Genomic DNA, 20,764 nt, shown 5'->3' on the forward strand with positions numbered 1-20,764 from the left:
TGAAAACTAAAGCATAATTTAAAAAAAAAAATAAAGCATTGTGTTTAATTGTTTTTTGTGAAATAATAATTAGATCTTTACAAATCACTAAATTACCATTCTAGATCTATCCTAGAAATTATTTTCTCAGCATAGAGTACTATAGCATATACACACACACAATTTAATTAATGTACATGCTCAAACAGCTTTTAGTGAGAAAAAAATAATTAATTTTTTTAATAACATTTGAATTCATAACCTTATTAATTTTTTTTATATTTTTAATTTTCATCCAAAAATATTTAACTGGAAAAAATATTTGAAAACTTGTAACCAATGAAAATGTAAGCATGCATGGTTTGATTATAAATATATCTTCGTTTTAATTAGTGACCCAAAAGCATTTATTATAAAAATATATTCACTTCAATTATTAACACAAAAGCATTTAAATTTGATTCAATGATTGACATGGATAATGCACCTTTTTCCAAAGACTCCATCGTTATCAAACAACAACTCAAAAAGTATTTCACATTTGATAAAGAAAGAAAAGTTTGAGTGCACGCATAAAAGTACAGGATAATGATACATAAATACCATCAGAATTATTTCATAATTATAATAATAATCATAAACATCACCATAAACTAATAACAAAATAATACATAAATAATATTTTAATGTTATAAATTTTTTTATCTATATATCATTATTTTAAAAAATATACCATGCATATATATTTATTTGATACCTAATATAAAGATAAAATAGATATAAAAAAAAGTAAATTTTTATATTATTTTTAGAAAAAGAGAATTAAAAAAATGTGTATTAAAATATTATTTTTTCAAGAAAAATTTATGTTTTTTAATTATTATTTTTTACGTTTTTTCTTCAATTATTTTCTTTAAATATAGTCCAATTAAATTTTCTAAGCTGCTAATGAAAAAAATTAGAATACCAAGTTTTAAAATTAATCTGATAACAATTCAACATTTAAGACCTATTTTTAAGTAATTTATTAATTTTTACTTAATGAATATGTTAAAGATTACGTGTTAACTTAAATCAAAACAGAACGAGCTATAAAAACTTAAGAAATTATATTTGAAAATATATAAAGATATTCGTTAAAATCAAAATTGATGTTGTATTTTTATTTTTTAATCTTTTTTATCTTATTTTATAAAATTAGTCAACAATATCCTGTATGAGAAAATGGTCACCGTGGTCAAAATAGTATCTAGAAAAAGCGCGAGCTAAGGCAATTCATTCACTTCGAACTCAGATTCGTTTTCGCTCAGGTGACTCAACACTCTCTTTCTGCAATACTGATACGATTCTTGATTCGTGCAATTTAAGTTTGACGTTAGTGTTTTGGATCTGTGATGCAATTGCAGAATCCTCAATCCTGTTAAGGTTACTGAATAAATTGAAATTTTTATTTTCCGGTGACGAAATCTGATGTTAGAAATCAAACGGCGTTTAGTTTGTGGCTAGTAATATTTGGCAGAGCATGTGTCATAGCTATTGACGGAATACTATCAAGTTTTGTTATGTTTCTCTTTTTCATCTTTGTTCTGTAGCTGGTCAAACCTAGCTTTGGCAGATTTTTTTTGCTGAAAATACTTTCCAATTTCGTTTAATTAGATGGGTTTTCAGAAACATGTATTGCTAAACAAATGAGTCTGGTTTATACTTTTAGAAAGCTAGCTGTGAAAATGAAATGTTATTCTTGGAAATTTGTTTAAGCTTTATATAAGCTGCTGCGAATGATGTTTAAGCATACTAAAACCGTTGTGGTTGTAGTGTTTTAAAAATAGAAAAAAGAGAAACAGAAGAGAGAGGGAGAAAGCACCTTCGTGTTTATCCTTTCTTCCTCCCACTCTCCCTTTCACCAACCATTTTCCTTTCCTCTTTTCTTTCAAATTCTCCTCCAATTCTCATTTATTTTAGAATATGATCGCACCACGTGGTCATTGAAGAGCTAAGGAAGATTTTGAATCGATCAGATTTCAAAACGGAGTTTCTATTTACTGCACAGAGTCTTTATTCTTTAGTTTTGGTGTTGTTTTACTCATCAATCTTAGTGATGAGAGTTAAGAAAATGATCATCTCAGTCGGTACTACCATTATATCTGTCTTATTGGAATTCCTAGCTCTAGGTCTCTAGTGACGGTAGCATTGTTTCTTCGTTTGTGAGAGTTTAGTATACTCAGGTAAGGGAAGCTAGTAAAAATTTACAATTACTACTTGTTCACATTTTGTGATGATGAGGAGGAGGGTGTGATAAATGAGTAATATATTGAACTTGTTTGTAAAGTAGTTATACATGTTTGATTTAACTATTTGATAGAAATGAGACTGGGTAAATGTTGCGATCTAAGTATGGTGTATCGAGTTGGTCAAGTGATACTATTTGAGAAGAATTTGAAGTGAATTAAGCTCATTTTGGTTCAAGAAAGAGGTAAAATGACTTAGGTTCTGAATTATGTAGTCCCGTACGACCTCAGCACCACTGGGCGTGAGCAAAAGTTTCCACTTTTAGTGAGCCCCCTCTCATTGCTTGCAGAGCACCCTCTCATTGCTTGCAGAGCACCCTCTCATCACTTGTTGGCTGAGACCTGGGCATGTTGGGTGAGCTCCATAAAATTGGTTTCCTGGACCTTAGTCACTGAACGAGACCGAAGGGTAGTAAGCCAAAATGAAAATTTGGTTTTCTAGTGAGCATCAGAGGCTTGGACCACTAGGCGCGAGATAGGTGCCACTGGGAACCAACTAAAATTTGAAATCCAAAGAGCTCTGTTTTTGATTTTGCTATGTGGGGAAAGTGGGCATTGGGCGAAAATTTGAGGAAATATTCTATTTTAAATTAATTTAAAGTGTTTTGGAATGGAAAATGTGTTTTGTGTATATGTTGTGAATGTAGTACTGCTCACTTAGGAGTCACGACTAGTATGCAGTACATATAAGTAAGCAGTACTACATTGATATGATGTTATGTGGTCTATTGAAAGGGATTATGTATAGAGATTATCTAACTCTACTAGTACCAGACTCACGTAAAAGAAGATATTTAGATGTAAGAATAGAATACTCACGTAAAAGAAGATATTTAGATGTAAGAATCGAAGAAGGTTCCCACACACAGTATGGAACTTTAGTATGAAAAAACTTCGGACTTCAAAGAAATAAGAAGTAGGTCCTAATATTTAAATCTAGGTTTAGTTAGTACTCTAGTTCCTATATTGAAGTCATATATTCAAGTGTTTTCCAATACTTTTTTTTTACTCAATTGAGTCCTAATTTTTTTTAATATCGCGCAATGTATGTCCTTCTGTTAATTGGAGTTAGCGTCGTTTGGGGATGCCACTTACTGGTATCTCGAACTATTTTTTTTTTTAGTTTTTTATTTTATTTTTTGTTCTGTTTTCTTTTTTTCAGAAACTTTTTTTCATCCCTTCCTCTTCCTCCTCCACACCACCTCTCCATCTCCTACATTGCCCCTCTACACCACCTTTCTATCTCCTTCCTCCTCCTCCCTCACCAACCACCAACCTCTACACCGAAAACCCCAAACCACCATTACAATTTAATTGGGGTTGTATATACTTGATAGATTCTGAAAATGTAGATGAGTTTGTATATACCTGGTGTTGTCTATTTACTTTTAATTTTGATATAGGTGAAAGGACTTTAATTATGGGAAATGCAGAGTCTAGTGATTCTCATGCTGATTTTCACCAGCGACCCCGTTCCTCTGATGGAAGTTCAGCAAATACTAACCACCAATATCATCAAACCCCTTCCTTCGTTGGAAGTTCAGCAAATGCTAGTCATCGATATCATGAGCACCCTTCCTATGATGAAAGTTCAATGAATACTAGCTATCGATATCATCAACCGGTTCAACCCTCTTTATATGCTGGGAGTTTAGTGAATACCAAACATCAGCATAAGCAGCAACCCACATATATAGCTGACAATTTCAGTTCATTGGATCAGGTTTTCACTGCTACTTTTTGCTCATTGATTTAGGGGAAATAGTAATTATTAATCTTATCATTCCAAGGAAAACTTCTTTCTGGTATACTAGAGGATTATTCCTCAATCAGGCTTGTAGGAAAATTTTAGTTTGTTTGATTATATAATTTCAAATCAACTTGTGTAAGAATTTGTTGATCAGTTGAACTTCACTATTTCTTTAAAGTTTTCCAGTTATCTATATTATCTATATGTGGACATACTAATAGTCATTGAATGTGTTACAACTTTTACATATAAATTTATTGATAACCTGCTTTAGTTTCAGAAGAAATATGAACTATAAAGAAATGTGGGTCCATTTAAAAATGTTCGCACCATGAAAAAATGTGGGTCCATTTAAAAAAGTTTCAGAAGAAATATGAACTATGAAGAAATATTAACTCAGTGGTTTAGCTATGGAGACTCGAAACAATTATATTAGGATATTTAAGGACGCAACTAGATAAAATCAAACGGAATTTGTTAGTCTTGAAAAATGTTTAGGCCAACATTCTCTGGTAGAAAGATGTACCTCCCTTTACCGTACATGATTTGCTATTTCTCGAGGATTTCCTAAAAAACTTAGCTTTTGCATGTTATATCTCAGGTTGTTTCCGCTTTGAGAGAAGCTGGTTTGGAGTCTTCGAATCTTATAATTGGTATTGACTTCACCAAAAGCAATGAGTGGACAGGTTATTTCTGTTGAACACAAAATTAATTGTATACGTACATATAACTATGGAGAATGCTGAAAAGTCATACCGTGGTAATTGTAGGAAAATATTCTTTCAACCATAAAAGCCTTCATTATATTGGAAACACTCCTAATCCATATGAGCAAGCGATCTCTATTATTGGCCGTACTCTCTCTTCGTTTGATGAAGACAATCTGATCCCATGTTTTGGATTTGGTGATGGTGAGAAGCTGTTTCTGATTTACTTTTCGAAGAAATTTTATTTGTTCTCCTCTATTGATATTATTAGTATACTTTTGTAGCATATACACATGATCAGAATGTGTTCAGCTTTTATCCTGATGATCGCTATTGTCACGGTTTTGAGGAAGTACTTGCACGCTACCGAGAGATTGTGCCACACTTAAAATTGGCAGGTTTAATATTATTGTCCTTGCTGACCATTATTTACAATTTTCTTTTACAAGTTTATATATCAAACGTATTTAGGACCCTGCAGAATAACCCTACTATAGTGATTGTCTAGAAGTACCTGTATGATGATGATGGCAAGTCACCACTGTAAGAAAAATTATATAATATATACATGAAAATATGACATAAACACTTGTAGAAGACATGATAGTTGATGTGCTGATCCAATGACCTAGAAAACTTGTGAAAGTAATGGGCTTTGTATGCAGTTTATAAGAAAGTGTTATCTGAATGTTGTGTGTCAAATGCAGACCACATGGTATGTTTTATACCGTTTTTCAGAATTAAATACAACAAATTCTTGACTGAAAATCAGGAATAAATGATCCTAATTTCGTACAATCTTTAATTGCTAGTGGCTAATTACATTCTAACAGTCTCTCTCAAGTTAAAGTATATGTCATATGTCCTATGTTTGTTACAAATGTACTTAACCCAATGACATATGAGGGACTTGGTGAACACGTCTACCAATTGGTTGATGGAATTGACAAAATCGGTTGTGTTTACTCTAAAGAGCACCTTTTCTCTAAAAAAGTGATCATCAATATCTGTGTTTGGTTCTTTCATGGAAGATTAGGTTTGATGTATTGTAAATTGTAGCTTGATTGTAACAAATATGTCCACAATATTTAGTTCTTGTAGTAGTTGCTTTAGCCATGCATATTTTGCTTCTGCATTGGATCTAGCAACTATGTTATGTTTCTTGTTTTTCCATGAGATCTCTAATAGGAACACAATATCCAAAATTGAATCTTTTATAGGTGATCCTGTCCAATCCACATTAGAGTAACAATGTTAGTATTGCCTTTGTCTTCATACTATAATCCTTGTCTCAAAGCATTTTTTATGTATTGAAAAATACGTGTCACATATATCAGTGTCTAACAGTTCATGCTCCCTGATGACAACTCTTGAAGGGCAAGTCTACATATTAGAAGAGACAAAATCTTTTGTTAGACTTCTTTTTTATAAATGTTTCTCTTGATTTTTATTTTTTTTAGATTATGAAGTATAATTAGTACGTTTTAATATGTGTGTGTGTGTGTGTGTATATATATATATATATATATATATATATATATATANATATATATATATATATATACATATATATATATATATATTTGCAATTTAGTTGTATCCCCATATCCGTGTGTCCGCATTGTGTCGGTGTCTATGCTTCATAGCTCTAGAACCAATATCCAAGGTTTGGATATAAAATTAGAATTACCTGAGTCTAGAAGTAGAATGCAGAGAGTATCATCTTGCCAAGTTGGACTAGAGATTGAAGCGAGTTTTATGGAAGAACTGTAGGCACCAATAAAAAACGTGAAAGCAGCTCCTTCATTCCTTCCCAGTCAGAGTAGGACAAATGGATATGATATATTTTGCTGTTTCCATTAATTGCAGACTTTCTGTTGAGGATCTTATTATGTAGGGTCATGAAAGTTCTTTTCTACAGCTTCCTGAAAGAGTTTTTTAAAACAAAGGGCTTATTTGTCTAAAATAAGCTATGCATAAATGTGCACTAAATTTCCCTTTTAGGTTGATGTATATGCTCTGGTTTTTTTTATATCATTTTTAAGGATAATCCTGCTTTATATTTCCATTTTTCTTCAATGAATTATTCTTCTAGTCCAAATAGGAAAAAAAATTGAAGGAGAAAGATGACTTGGGAATCTAAACAGTGATACGAATTCTGACAGTTATCTCCTTGTACATAGGTCCAACATCATTTGCCCCTGTAATCGATGCAGCAGTTGATATTGTGGAAAGAAGCAATGGTCAATACCATGTTCTTGTCATTATTGCTGATGGACAGGTTTTACCTATTCATGTTAGTTTATTAGTATCTTTTCGTGACATGATTTATTTTTCACTAATTTTATTTTTTATTTCTGAAATATATTCTTTTTATAGGTTACCAGAAATTCAGGCACACCACATGGAAAGTTTAGTCCACAGGAACAAGCAACTATTAATTCCATTATTGCTGCAAGGTAAAGCAATTTCTTTTGCTACTGCTCTTGGTATCTGTCTTTAGTGTAGAGCTATTCTGATTATCATTCATCAGTCACTATCCCCTCTCAATTATTTTGGTTGGAGTTGGAGATGGTCCATGGGATGAAATGAAGCACTTCGATGATAGCATTGCTCAGCGCTTATTTGACAACTTTCAGGTATTTGACTGATGTATGATCCGACTATGTGCTCATTTTCGTGAGTTTGTAATTTGTGTTCAGTATTGTTTAAATTTTAGGGGACGGTTAAGGGTATAGATATACTTATAACTAGATTCTGAATATAATATGGGTCTTATACCCCTCTCTCTGCCTGTAATCTAGGTCGAGTACAAATTATTTTACAACTAATAAATGTCCCACCCAACAACACTGACTATGTACTGACACAATAAAAACAATAATACTTTTACATGGGATACGATAATATTCTGACATTTCCCCTCAAGTTGAAGCTAACAAACAACTTTGTGTATCAAAGAAAAGTCATAAAAACATACTTGGGTAAATGAATCATGACAGCTTGTAATGGGCTTCAGAAACAATACATAAACCACTACAATTGAAAAGAAACAGTACTGCTGGACTACTTGAGATATAATCAAATTATAGTGTATAAGTAGATACAGACTAGTTTTATATGGTTGAATTAGTCCAAAATTCTCTTTCTAACGAGTATTTAAAACCAGACATTTTGAAGAAATTGTTCTGATATATTTAAACATAGCATTAGTATGTGAATTGGAGGTAATCAGTTTTAAAATGACTGCTTTAATAGTAGAAAAAGACTGCAAAATCTTAAGTGTTCCATATTTTAGAATACCCACCTTTAGTTGTGAACCATTTATGATTTGAGTTTTTATTACTACTACTACTTCTACTACTACTAAATACCACTATTATAATATGGACATGTTATCCACTTTTTGTTCCTTCTTTCCCCTTCAGTTTGTGAATTTCACAAAGATCATGGCTGAAAACAAAGATGCATCAAAGAAGGAAGCAGCATTTGCACTTGCTGCCCTTATGGAAATTCCAATTCAATACCGGATAACCCAAAACCTTCAACTGGCCAAGTAAGTAATGAAATAAAGGTGTGATAATTCTAAATTATATCCAAGGATACAGATCTCAAATTATTCTGGTGCAGTGAAAAGTCAATTAGCCATCAACGTAAAAGGCCTTTTCCTCCGCCTAAGGAAGTAATAGATCGTGACAATGCAGTTCTAGCAGTTCCAAAATTTGAATCAGTTGAGCCATCAGCTCCAGCTACGGTAGAATCAGTATGCTTCCTGTACCGATTGAGGTGTCTTTCTCCTGCATTAGGTTCATTTTAAAGTCAAATTATGCTTACGAGATAAATGTGTTTCTTGCTTTAGGCATGCCCTATTTGCTTAACCAATCCGAAGGACATGGCTTTTGGATGCGGTCATACAGTAAGTTTCTGTAATGAAGTTATTCGATGCTAATGTTTGTGTGCCATAGGGTTTTAACTATTTATGTTTGATAATCCTAATTTCTTTTTTACTTTATGCTAATGTCAATGTTAATATTTTGGTTTCAGGTTTAATCGTGTTTAAATTTTAAGTTGAAAACTTTTTCGTTTGAGGAAGTCTTACTTTTGTGGTGGGGATGAAAATTGATGGAAAAATGAAAAAGATACTCTCCTTGCTCAAAGTCAGAATAATGCAACGATTAAATATTTATCTCAGCATTGCTGTGACTTTAAGTCTTAAGAGAACTATTATAAAAGTCAATGAATTTATTATCCACAGTAGTTTATGATCAAATAATAGTTTCAAATAATTGTTCACTGTCAGTACATAATCCGTAACAAAGTAATAAAATGGGTGGATGAAACCATCTATTTTCACTTCCTTAAATATAATTCCTCAAGAGGCACTACGGCATATTTAACCAACATGTGAAAATATGTCTTAATTATTTGCATTTTTCTTTTGACAGACTTGCAAGGAGTGTGGCGTGACATTGTCTTCTTGCCCTATGTGCCGGCAGCCAATTACAACTCGCCTGAGACTATTCACTTGAATTGGACATTTCTTAACACATCATTCATGCTTTATATTTCCGCTATTACCTGTATAAGAAATCTAATGAACCTGTAAAATCTCCTTCACAAGATGTACAGAAAGGTTTGTATGTACAGTGTATTTTTGTTTGTGTTCAAAAAAAATAAATTATGCTCATTTAATTTGGAAGTGTTTGAATATGTATCTCCACAAATTTGAAAATTCAGTCTTAAATGAAACATTTTTTATAAATTTTGTTAAATATATTATCTTTATTTTATTTTTATTTTTTATTTTTTCTTATTAGTTTATTATTATTATTTATTTGTATTTTTAGTTTAATTTATATTTCTTCTGTTATAAGTATATTTAAGATAAGAAAAATTAATTTTATATATAATTTTTATTATATTTAACATTTTTCATTATTTTTTAAAGATGTGTAGTCTTCTTTATTTTGGTACGTTCTCAATCTCTTCATCAAATTTCTCTCAATTAATTGTTTTAACTTTTTTACATCATCTTTTCTTTTTCATCAATTGCTTTAATTGGTTATAACTTGAACTAATACTTTCCATCTTATTGTCTTGGTAACATGGACATAAAAGGCAAGAAAATAGTTTGATCGTAACTTTCGCTTCAAAATTGTACATCAAAACACCAAGCAATAATAAAAAAAAAAAACTATCCAAAAAATATAATAACAAGAAAAAAAGAAGAAAAGTTAATTTTGACGCAATTGTGATTGAGATGTTGAATTAAGAGAAAGAAACATAGAGGTTCATTTTTAACGCCAATTGCCTCTCTTGACACGTGACAGTCTCTTTCGTTTTTGACCATTTAAGATGTTACACTCCATTTGCTTACCCCCAAGAAAGTGACCCTTCACTCACTACATTGTCTTTTCTTTTTCATGGCATGCTTTAATTATCTATCATTCCAACTAATTATTTTCAATTTTCATTTTACACTAAAACATGTTCTTTGGTAAAAGTTTCATCTTCTTATTCATTCAATTGTGTGTGTGAACAAACACAAGATGCTTGTCGTTGAGATTATTTGTGCTTGAATCTTGTTATTTTTGAAGCTTAAACATTGTTTGCTTTAACCAAGATGAATATTACCAAGATGGATTGTGATTTTTCTTCTAAATAAGAAAAAAAAAATAACTCCTCAAAGTATTTAGGAATGTGGATAAAGTGCAAGAGACATTTGGAGACAAAGAAAAATTCATTTCTGTGGAAAGGAAATAAAACAGACAAGTGATAGACATGCGTGTCTATAATTGATAACTTCTGAAAAAGATAAAGTTCTTTGCCTCGCACTGTGATATTAATTATTGCAGTGTTTACAATTTTTCAAACAAACTTCATTCTAAGCATTTCTAAAAGAATGATATCAAAGATGAAATGAGTTTATTTCTACATTAAAAAAATTATATATAAGTTAAAAATAATATCCCAGAAAAATTATACAAAAATTGTTACAAATTAACTTTACTTAAGTTAAATTTAACTTATAACCCTTTTATCAATTTTTCTGTGCTAGAAATATTCAAGAACAAACGGGTCAAAAACTTACTTTTTAAACAATTTTCGCTTTTAAGGACAAAGACAGATATGACATACTCGATCAAAGGTTAGTCTCAAGTTATGACCTCTATTGATAAAATACGTTAGGCCTGTTGTACTCAGCAAACTATGATACGATATAGTTCATTATAATTTATATGTTTATTTGGGACATGATATATATAATTGATAATGATTCTTATGTATAATTAATCATTTAATCCTTGAGATGTGCATAAAAGAAATATGTCAGAAAGAAGGATGATTCCGTTAAACATACCTAGTGTATCAGAAAACCATAAAGACTATCACAGATCTGACACCTATTCAAGAAATACCATAAAAAGACACAAAACCTGCGACCCACAAGCTTAAGATAAAGTTGTTGATAGGGTGTAATAAACATCACAACACACTTTGTCTCTTACATAAGACAAGCAGGTACAAAACCTTAGAGAAGAATCAGATGAGGTTTATTGAGTTCTTTCAACAATTTCTGCAATGATATAGAGATTTGAAATGGCGGCATTCCAACCAATTAATAAACATCCAAATACTTCAAATCTGTCATAATAGAGCTTAAATCAATTTGTAAGATAAGAATGATCCTTCTTAATATATTATTGTAGAAAAATGTTGTTCAAATATTTGTGAAAATAAATCATAACAATTGGAAATCATTTTCATTCATTTGTTCGTTCCTTTAACAGTAGACCCTGTGTTCTGGCCACTGCAGTGTAAACTGGTTTCGCCATGAAAAAGAAACAGATTACTGAACTTCTTTGCAGAAAAACAAAGAACAACAACACTGATTCCATCAAGGATCATCAACAACATATACTATGGTACCAACACAACCACACGACTAGGAAAAGAAAAAATAAAAAATATTATTTTATTATACATGGAGAGATAACAAATTAAGGTTCAGGAAGAGGATGAAGAAGAAGAATTCGACTTAAAGATACCCATTATGATCGTTTTTCGGCTTTCCGCTCGGTTGGGCGGAACGTTGGCGAATGTACCGGAGGGATGCGGCCTCCTCACCGGAGGACCCTGACCCGACCCGTTTCCACCGCCGTTGTTTCCACTCATACCTCCACTTTCTTTCTTCAGAACAATTGAATCTGCTCCCTCTATTCATTTCCCTTCTTATATAGACCAAGGTTTTACCTACTTCCACTGAATTTACCCTAATATTAAAAATTAAATTAAAAAAAAAAAAGACAAATCTTTTGTTGGAAACGTACCAAAGTGAAATAGAATATTTCTCATATATTATTGGGAAAAAGACAAACAAAACAATGTGCGGTTAATTTGTAAGAGGCAAAATAAAAATTAAATGTGTAGTTTTGATTTTAAAAGTTCAATTTTTAAACATAGATATTTTGAAGAATAATTAAATATTAATGAATCTTGACATCATATTGTAAAATGTACTTCAATTATAGTTGTGTATTTGAATATTGAAAGTAGTAAATTATATCTTCAAGAGGGATTTATCTAGGATTTTTCTTTATTTTTTTTATACACCCTAATAATATCGAATTAAATTTTATATATAATCTGTCATTGAAGATAGAATTTGAGAAAGAGGGAGATAAAGAGAAAAATAAAATAAAAATATAATCCATGTTGTTTCGAGATGACGATGTTAAAAGTGCATTTGTTCATAATATGTCGTTTTCATGGCTTTGAATGCTTCCTTTTATTTTATTGTTTCTACGCACGCCATTGATATATTAAACAATCGTGTTTTTTTCATTTTTGCTGAAAATAGTAAACACTAGAGTCAAAATAACAATATTTTAATGATTAAAAATAAATAAAATAAAATAATAGTCCTCATTACGAGATTCTTATATGAATATTTTTAATAAAAAAAATATAAAACAACTTTCACTTTCTACCTAATTTTTTCAATGTGTAGTTTTTTTTTTCATCGTTGAAATAGAAATACTTAATTTTCTATTTTCTAAAATAATAAAATAATCCATCGCTTTGATCCGATGCTTCATTTTAGAGATGTTTCCCTTTTGTTTTGGAAAATGATATTTTAACACCAATTTTTTACACTATTTTGACACTGTACACGTATCAAAATGTGGTTGGACAATTTTAAATTAAAAAAAGCTAAGACAAGAGTATATTTGAAAGAAAAAAACCAAAGTTTTTTTTTTTTAATTTGAAATCGTCCGACCATATTTTGACAATATTTTGACACGTGCGCAGTGTCAAAATGATGTGAAAAAATTGGTGTTGAAATATCATTTTCGTTTTGTTTTAGTTCAATTAAATTCTAACATATATTATCAAATCATAATGGAAAAAACTTGTAATGAGAAAAAAATAAAATAGTTATATTTTAAAATAGTAAACCGAAATTGATCATTCCAACAAAACAAATGAATGAGAAGTATATTTAGCCAAAAAGTTAAATTTTTTAAATAGTAGAAAAGTTGTATTGAATTTAAAAAGTTGGAGGCTAATATAATTCAGACAAAAAATAATTATAGAAGATTTATATGTTATATTATATTATATACAAAAGTGCTACGTCAGGTTATGGTTTCATTGCTTTACAACAGCGTATAGTGACGAACATGGCTGACGAATTCATGTAATCATAATGTCACAAAACGATGATTCAGCGACCTGGAAAACGACCTTCATCCCAAGCCAAAACAATTTAACGGAATTAGACTCCGTTAAATTGGACTCTGTCGCGTTCGTTTCGCTGTTAAGAAACGGTGTGGCGCCGTCGAAGCAAAAGCCGGTAGACACTAGGTATATGTTGAAAACGGAAACGGCGGCGTATTGTGTGACTGTGACTCACTGCATTTTCTCTTTTTATTTTCCTTCTGAAAGTACTTGTTTCTTCTTCTAAGATTTCTCTTTTATGCTTTATTTTATAAATTAAAAAGGGATAATATTTAAGGAAGGTATTGAGTAAAAGAAAAAATAATACATATAATTACTTTTTGTATTGAATTTTAGTGTATTACTTAAAATATTTTTTTAACCTTAACTATATTAATTAGAAACAGTCTTTTAACTTAATTATATTAACTACTTTTTTTTTCATCTTTAGCATTGGACCAAATCTAAATTTAATTATAAGTACTAAAAAATTATGGTTAAAAAACATTAAGAATTTAAAACTAACAAAATACGTAACAAGACATTAAATAATGATTATGATATATTCTTATAATTACTGTCAATTTCACAAGTAAAATGTTTTCGTGTGCAAAAATTAATTAATATCAAAGATTTAATTACTTTAATTTCGACAAAGCCTATTGTCATTATATTAATCATGGTTTAGTTAAACTAATCCATATCCACATGTTATTACTTTGATTCGATTTACTTATCATTGTTGTTAATATGAAAATTTGTTATTACACTTTTTAAATTTTTATATATTGGTATTAGTTTGGTTTTTATTTGGCCTTTCATAACTTTCTATTGAATCATTCCCAAAATAAACATATATTCACAATTAGAATAAAGACAAAGAAAGATGCCAAACATTGAAATTTATAAGTTGGAAATTAGAATTCATGTAACTATCCTAAAAAATGTCATATAATTTGAAAACTAGAATACTTTGACTGTGCTAGCAAGAATGTAGAAGACTTTAATGATGAGAATGACCCAAGTTGACTTGCTATAAAGAGAAAAAAAAATTATTTGATGAGTTGAAAAACTTATAATACACTTAACATTTTGTTCCTACTTCGTTATTATCCATTACTTAAAATATATTAATTTATAAATATATTGAAAGTGAAGATTGATCCAAAAATATGTGTAGTTTTCTCACTGTGTGGTTTTGAGGACTTGTTGAAATTAAAAGTCTGGTTTGAAACAAAAGAAATCGTATAATTTTGAAATTGTTTCAATCAAAACACAAAAACGTATTAATGATAGTTACCCATCATGTCCACAAAACCAACAATTCCACGCAATTCAAAACATATATATTGATTTAATGACATTTGTCAAAGTATATTAAAACTTTTGAACAACTTCAATTAGTCTACTACAAAGTTAAAAATAATTTATGACATTAAGTCTCACGTCAATTACAGAGTATACATACTTAACAATATTTTATGTTTATTTTTTTTCTTACTTTCAGCATAATTGTTATGTCAGATGCAAATCTTTTTCAACTCTATTATCTTTTTAAACTCTTGAGACTTTTTTTTTTTAAAAGATTGTTTTACAAATTTTCAGATTTTTTTTTTGTAATATCTTATATCTCTCTATGAAAATTATTTTCTGTTTTGTAAGATTTCAAAAACATTTTTATTGTGTTAGATTTATGGACGAATTTAAACACTTAAGTTTAACTTAGAGGAGTTAAACGTTCTAGATAGTTCGTCAAATATTAATATCAAAAGTGGCTAAAACTCGTTTAATTAGTTTGATTAGTTTTGTAAACCAAAATGGTCAAACTCGTTTTAGTGAAACCTCTTAAAAAAAATTTAAGAGACAACATAACATAATTTAAATTAAGTAAATCAATGTATGTTTCTCTCCCATTGTGTTTAAATAAGTTTTCCACTCAACACTTTCTTTAAATCAAAGTATTTAACTACTATTAAATATCTTCTAATCCCTTTAAAGTAATATTAAAATCTACTTAAAAAAAGTGTAAAAAAAGAAATATAGGAAAAAAACTGTCTTATTAATTTTGAATAAAATATGATAAATATATACAAGAGAAAGAATATATAATTCTGTTATTTTATCCCTAAAAATATTCTATAATAATATAACATTATTACTATAATTATTCCATAATAATATTACATTACTACTACAAATCACCTATAATAATAACAATATATTCTCTCCATAATTTCAGGATATGATTTATTTTCTAACACTCCCCCTCAAGCTGAAACATACAGATTGTATGGACGAAGCTTGGAATACATAAACTCAATTTGAAATATGTAATCTATCTTCAAGAGTGTCATCGGCGCGCTGTCATTTTCGTTGTTCGCCACTATTGATGAACACAAATTGCAAGAACAAATGAAGGGCCTCCAGCAACAAACTGCAGGGGCAAACAACAACAGACCTGCAGGGACTACACTACCCTGTAGTGGCTGAAATTAAAAGGCTAACAACCACAAACCTGTAGAGACTTAATCACCCTAAACAACAACAAAACTTCAAGGGACTTACTGCCCTAAACAGCAACAAGCCTTTAGGAAACATCTGTCCTCCAAAGGCAAACAACAACAGACCTGTAGGGACTACACTACTCTGCAACGGCTGGAATTAAAAGGCTAACAACCACAAACCTGTAGGGACTTAATCACCCTAAACAACAACAAAACTTCAAGGGACTTAACTGCCATGAACATAAGGGAGGCCTTTAGAATAGAGAAGAAGATAGCGAAAGCAATAGAGGAATGACTAGGTGTTGGTGCATCGGTGGCACAAGTGGCGGAGACGATGGCCGGGAAAGTGGTCGGAGATGGTGGCCGGATGACAACACCGGACATATGCGAGACAAAAACCAAAGATTGCCCATTGAAGTATAAAGGCACAGGTTGAAAAAGAGACTTTTAGGGGTCGCCGGCCACCGGCGGCAACAAAGACAAAGTAGAGAAGGATCAGAAAACCTGTTCTGATACCATGTAAAAAAAGAAATATAAGGAAAAAACTCTCTTATTAATTTTGAATAAAATATGATAAATATATACAAGAGAAAGAATATATAATTATACTATTTTATTCCTAAAAATATTCTATAATAATGTAACATTATTACTATAATTATTCTATAATAATGTCGGGATATGATTTATTTTCTAACAAAAAGTTTTTGAAATCAACATTTAAACTCTCTTTCTAATGTTTATTTTGTGTTTTAAGAAGATTGTCTAAGTAATTAAGAAATATAACTAATTCTAAATACTAAACATAAACTATTTCTTTTACTCTAGTATTGATGTGACTTTAAGTCATGGAATAGACGATAGGATGCTACAATGAATAATTCAATATTGTCTATAAACTAAGTAGTCATTTCCACCAAGTGTTAAACATCTCTTAGACCAAACTTTAAATATAAACAGGACAAAAGATTATAGATTTAGTGATGTTCTTGAAAACAATTCAACACGACAAACCTTATTGGCCATTATTATATATCCTTCTTCTGAACCAAAATTTCATCGTTGCTGCAATATAAAATCCTTCAAAACCACGATTCGTAAGTAAACATTACCATCTCACAGTCTTTGTTTTATGTTCCCCTTTTCCTGTTCAAATTTATATATGTAATAATAAATATACAACGTTAATTCTAGTTACTCAGAAATTAATTAATTTTTTCTTAATTACTTTTTTTTTCTTTTATTAATTTTCTCTGGTTTGCTTTATACATCTAATTACATAATTTATTATTGTGAGATAAATAGTTGAAGTTCAACAAAAACTTACTTTTAACATGATTTCTAATCTCTCAATTATAACAAATAACTAAAATGTGTAAGTGACGGGACCAACACAAATATAGGTTATAATGTCGCTAATGCAATGTCTATATTCAAGAAAAAACAAACGTAAAAAATACTAGTGATAGTTTTTTAAATAAAATAATTAATAAATTTGATGTCGACTTCCTACTATACATATGTTTATAGGTGATTTGACATCCGCTCCTTGTATTTGATATCCAAGGACATCATTCTTTCACTTATATGATGTCAAATGATTTTAAAACATTAAAAAACCTAACACAAAAGAATTTGATTATATGGGTCGATTTTCTTGAGATTGATATACCTAGTTGAGAGATACATGAAGATTTTAAAAGGATATGTCAAGAATCAGTAGGGATCGAAAGTTTCAATTATAAAATGACACATTCTATACGAAGCCGCTGAATTATGCTCAAGTTATATGCTAAGTTATGAACCAGTTGGAGTTTCTAAGAGTAGACATGAAGGTAAGTTTGGAGGTAAGGGTGCTTGAGGAGTGAAGATTGAAAATGTTAGTAGAAAAGAAATTGACCAAGCTCATTTATACATCTTAAACAACACTATCAAAGTGATTTCTTACATTTTGCAACATAATAAAATAAAGTATGCACACCCACAAATGAGTGAAAAATGAACACTTAATGAACATAATAAAACTTTCTTACCATGATTTAAGAAAAAAATTAAGCGATTCCAAATGTTTCTAAAACTCTATTAAGACTAATTCGTGGGTCGAATGCCATTGTAGTCATATGTGGCGGCTACTATATATTCAAAGATATGGAAGACAACAAAAGTAGAGTTTAAAATAATGAGATTATGCTTCAAGCTAAGACTGTATGCTTTATATATTCTAAGAACAAAAATCCAATTACGAAATTCATGAGTTACTTTAGAATAATGCAAGAAATATGAGAAGTTTATAAGTTTTAGATTGTCAACTTTTAAGTGTAAATGAGTTTATAGCAATTTAGGTGTGGAAAGAGATGACCACGATTTTACTTTAATGGATCTTAACAAGATAAGTTATACGAACAAACAATTTATTATGGCTAGTCAAACAAAACAAATATTCTGCCATTGACGTAGTTGATGACATCCATGCCATTCGAAGTGATCATAATGAAAGCATAGGGAAAAAATAATACCCTAATAGCTGTTTATTTATTAATATTGTCACATTTACAAATTTTTATTTTTCTTGTTTTAACCTTATAAAGCTAATTGATTATATTCTTCTTATTTACATATACTACCAATGTGTTTTCAAGTATGACAAGCTCTGAATTAGGAAAAAGGCAACTTGATTTATCTATGACTCGGTTTACAGATGTCACAACCCGATGAATAGAGAGGTTAGTGGTTGAGATTGATCCTCAATTAGATACACCTAAATGCCTATATGCATGTCTTTATTGTGATTGCATCTTGTGATGACTAGAGACAGAGAAGAACCTCCTATGAGAGGATATTCTTGTATGTTTACTTAAAACATATATAGTATTTAATATGTTTACTTAATTCATTAACATCTTTTTGTTTTTAATAGAAAAATTTTGTCATTCCAAATATTGAGCAAATTAGGATGAAGGTGTTATCTCACATAATCATCAAATGGAGGAACTTCGAGACAAGGCTCATACGTCTTTATGTGTTCGGAGACAAGCAACACGATACTCCTTGTAATAAGTAAAAAATAATTAAGGAAGAGTGCATGCAATTTTGTGCATTTAGAGAGTCTAGGGACTGGCAAGTTTGTTTCTTAAATTTTGTTTATAATCACACAAGTCATACATTTGTGATTTATAGTTATTAATTTATGTTATGTGTGACAGGAAAAAAGGATAATAGCCCAAATAAGACAAAAGCTCAATGATGGGCCACATATACTCTCGCGAGGTGGCTATGCATTATTGGATAAATGATTGAGAAAGTCTACTTCAAAGGCTTTAGGACTTGAGTTTCCTGACCCAGTACTTGAACCTCCTAGATACGAGACATGGAAGATTGCTTGGACTAAGTTTGATGGGCACATGACATCACAATAAACTCAAGTGATATATGAAAATATAATAAGTATAAATCCTAAACCCAAAACCATAGTTCACATGAAGTTTATGATTAAACTAGATTATGTGGTGCAAGATGAGTTAGTTGAGTAAGATACTTAGGGACAATATACTCACAACGGTCATTGGTTGATCCATGGACAGGTGACGAGATTCTAATGGTGGTTTGAATGCTCTTGATGGCCGAAATTGAATCTGAGGAGATTCACCTGCAAAAGATTCTTTGACACTCAAATCAGTAAGTGAGTTTGGATCTTTATGAATATAGTAGTGAGTATGAGTAATTTGTAAGTGAATATCCATTGGAAAGTACAAGTTGTATTTATTAAAGGTTAAAACCACTTAGGCGTCCCTGTTTTCGCAAGGTCTTCCCATTTTGGTCCCGTTCTTATAAAACTTCCCAATTGGGTCCTTAAAAGTGTCAATTTCGTTGAAATTAATCTGTGCCGTTAAAATTAAGTAACGGTGTTAAATTTGGGCAGAGTTGGATGAGGACGTGTCAATCATTAAAAATCATAGGAAACGTGGCAGAAAAACTGGTGCGACGTGGCGTGATTAATTGATAAATTGAAATTAAAAAAGGGATTAGGGTGAGAGTTCATCGTTGCGAGTTCATCTTCTTCCTCAGACCAACCCCAAAACAGAAACGTTCGCATGTATCTCTGAATTTTTTCGCTTCGAGTTCAATATGAACATTAACAATATTTTTCATTCTACAACAACCCGAACAAAAATAACCAAATCCAAAATAGAACCTACCATCCTCATCGTCATTATCTTTGTCTTCATCTTCATCATAAACTGTGAAACCTCATTAGGAAGAACCCTAAAACCCCAATCACAAATTTCATTCTCAAACGTAAACTTCATCTTTTTCCTTATGAATAAAGCCTGCAAAAGGAAACCCAGAAATCACAGTAGCAGGATCCTTTTCTCCTCCAACCCCAGAAATCACAACCCTGGGTTTTAACCTACACACCCCCAAAATCCGAAATCAAAATCGATTTGTCTTCTCTTTCTACTCCTTCTCACCTTTCTCTCTCGTTTCGCGTTAATCGGAGGAAAAATTGATAGATTTGAAGACCTAATGAACCGAATCGCAAAACCCAAAAGGGAATTAGAGGGAAGTTGAGAGAGGACGGTGGTTTTGGTGGCGGTGATGAGGAAGGGGATCAGGGAATATCTGAAACCTCCACCTGCACCGAAAACGCCTCCCATTGCAGCACATCACTGAAGGGCAACACGTAATATTTGGAAAGGATCACGGGAACGCATTCGGCATAAATTGCTTCCACGATTCTAGGACTGGCCACTTTGTGGCCACTAGGACAAAGACAGAACTTGGAGTTGAGCATGAAGGAGTAGTAGTCAAGGTCTT

General features: G+C 30.9%; 1 protein-coding gene and 1 long non-coding RNA gene across 4 annotated transcripts; one reads left to right on the plus strand and one right to left on the minus strand.

Moving 5' to 3' along the window:
- The first annotated feature begins 1,188 nt into the window (after positions 1-1,188).
- On the plus strand, positions 1,189-9,423 carry LOC106780070 (E3 ubiquitin-protein ligase RGLG3). Of its 3 annotated transcripts, none has more exons than XM_014668306.2 (12): positions 1,189-1,289; positions 3,671-3,990; positions 4,619-4,703; positions 4,788-4,928; positions 5,009-5,122; positions 6,908-7,005; positions 7,104-7,183; positions 7,258-7,363; positions 8,153-8,280; positions 8,355-8,487; positions 8,584-8,640; positions 9,170-9,423. In XM_014668306.2, the coding sequence occupies exons 2-12, from the start codon at positions 3,688-3,690 to the stop codon at positions 9,251-9,253; spliced, it is 1,329 nt and encodes a 442-aa protein (XP_014523792.1). In that variant the 5' UTR covers positions 1,189-1,289; positions 3,671-3,687; the 3' UTR covers positions 9,254-9,423. The 3 variants fall into 3 exon arrangements, with proteins under 3 accessions (XP_014523792.1, XP_022632568.1, XP_014523793.1); XM_022776847.1 differs by having other exon boundaries at positions 8,355-8,478; XM_014668307.2 differs by lacking the exon at positions 1,189-1,289 and adding an exon at positions 1,318-1,404.
- Positions 9,424-11,054: 1,631 nt separating this feature from the next.
- Positions 11,055-11,952, minus strand: LOC111240882. Its single transcript, XR_002666513.1, has 2 exons — positions 11,774-11,952; positions 11,055-11,369 (listed from the first exon to the last, which is right to left on the minus strand). It is a non-coding gene; the product is annotated as an uncharacterized LOC111240882 (long non-coding RNA).
- Positions 11,953-20,764: the final 8,812 nt, after the last annotated feature.

Source organism: Vigna radiata, unplaced genomic scaffold (assembly GCF_000741045.1).
Source record: "Vigna radiata var. radiata cultivar VC1973A unplaced genomic scaffold, Vradiata_ver6 scaffold_380, whole genome shotgun sequence".
NCBI lineage: Eukaryota > Viridiplantae > Streptophyta > Magnoliopsida > Fabales > Fabaceae > Vigna > Vigna radiata.

Coding starts and splice junctions, on each gene's coding strand:
- LOC106780070 (XM_014668306.2), top strand. CDS start 3,688: ATGGGAAATGCAGAGTCTAGTGATTCTCATGCTGATTTTCACCAGCGA. Junction 7,184..7,257: donor AATTCCATTATTGCTGCAAG/GTAAAGCAATTT, acceptor ATCATTCATCAG/TCACTATCCCCTCTCAATTA. Junction 8,488..8,583: donor CTCCAGCTACGGTAGAATCA/GTATGCTTCCTG, acceptor TTCTTGCTTTAG/GCATGCCCTATTTGCTTAAC.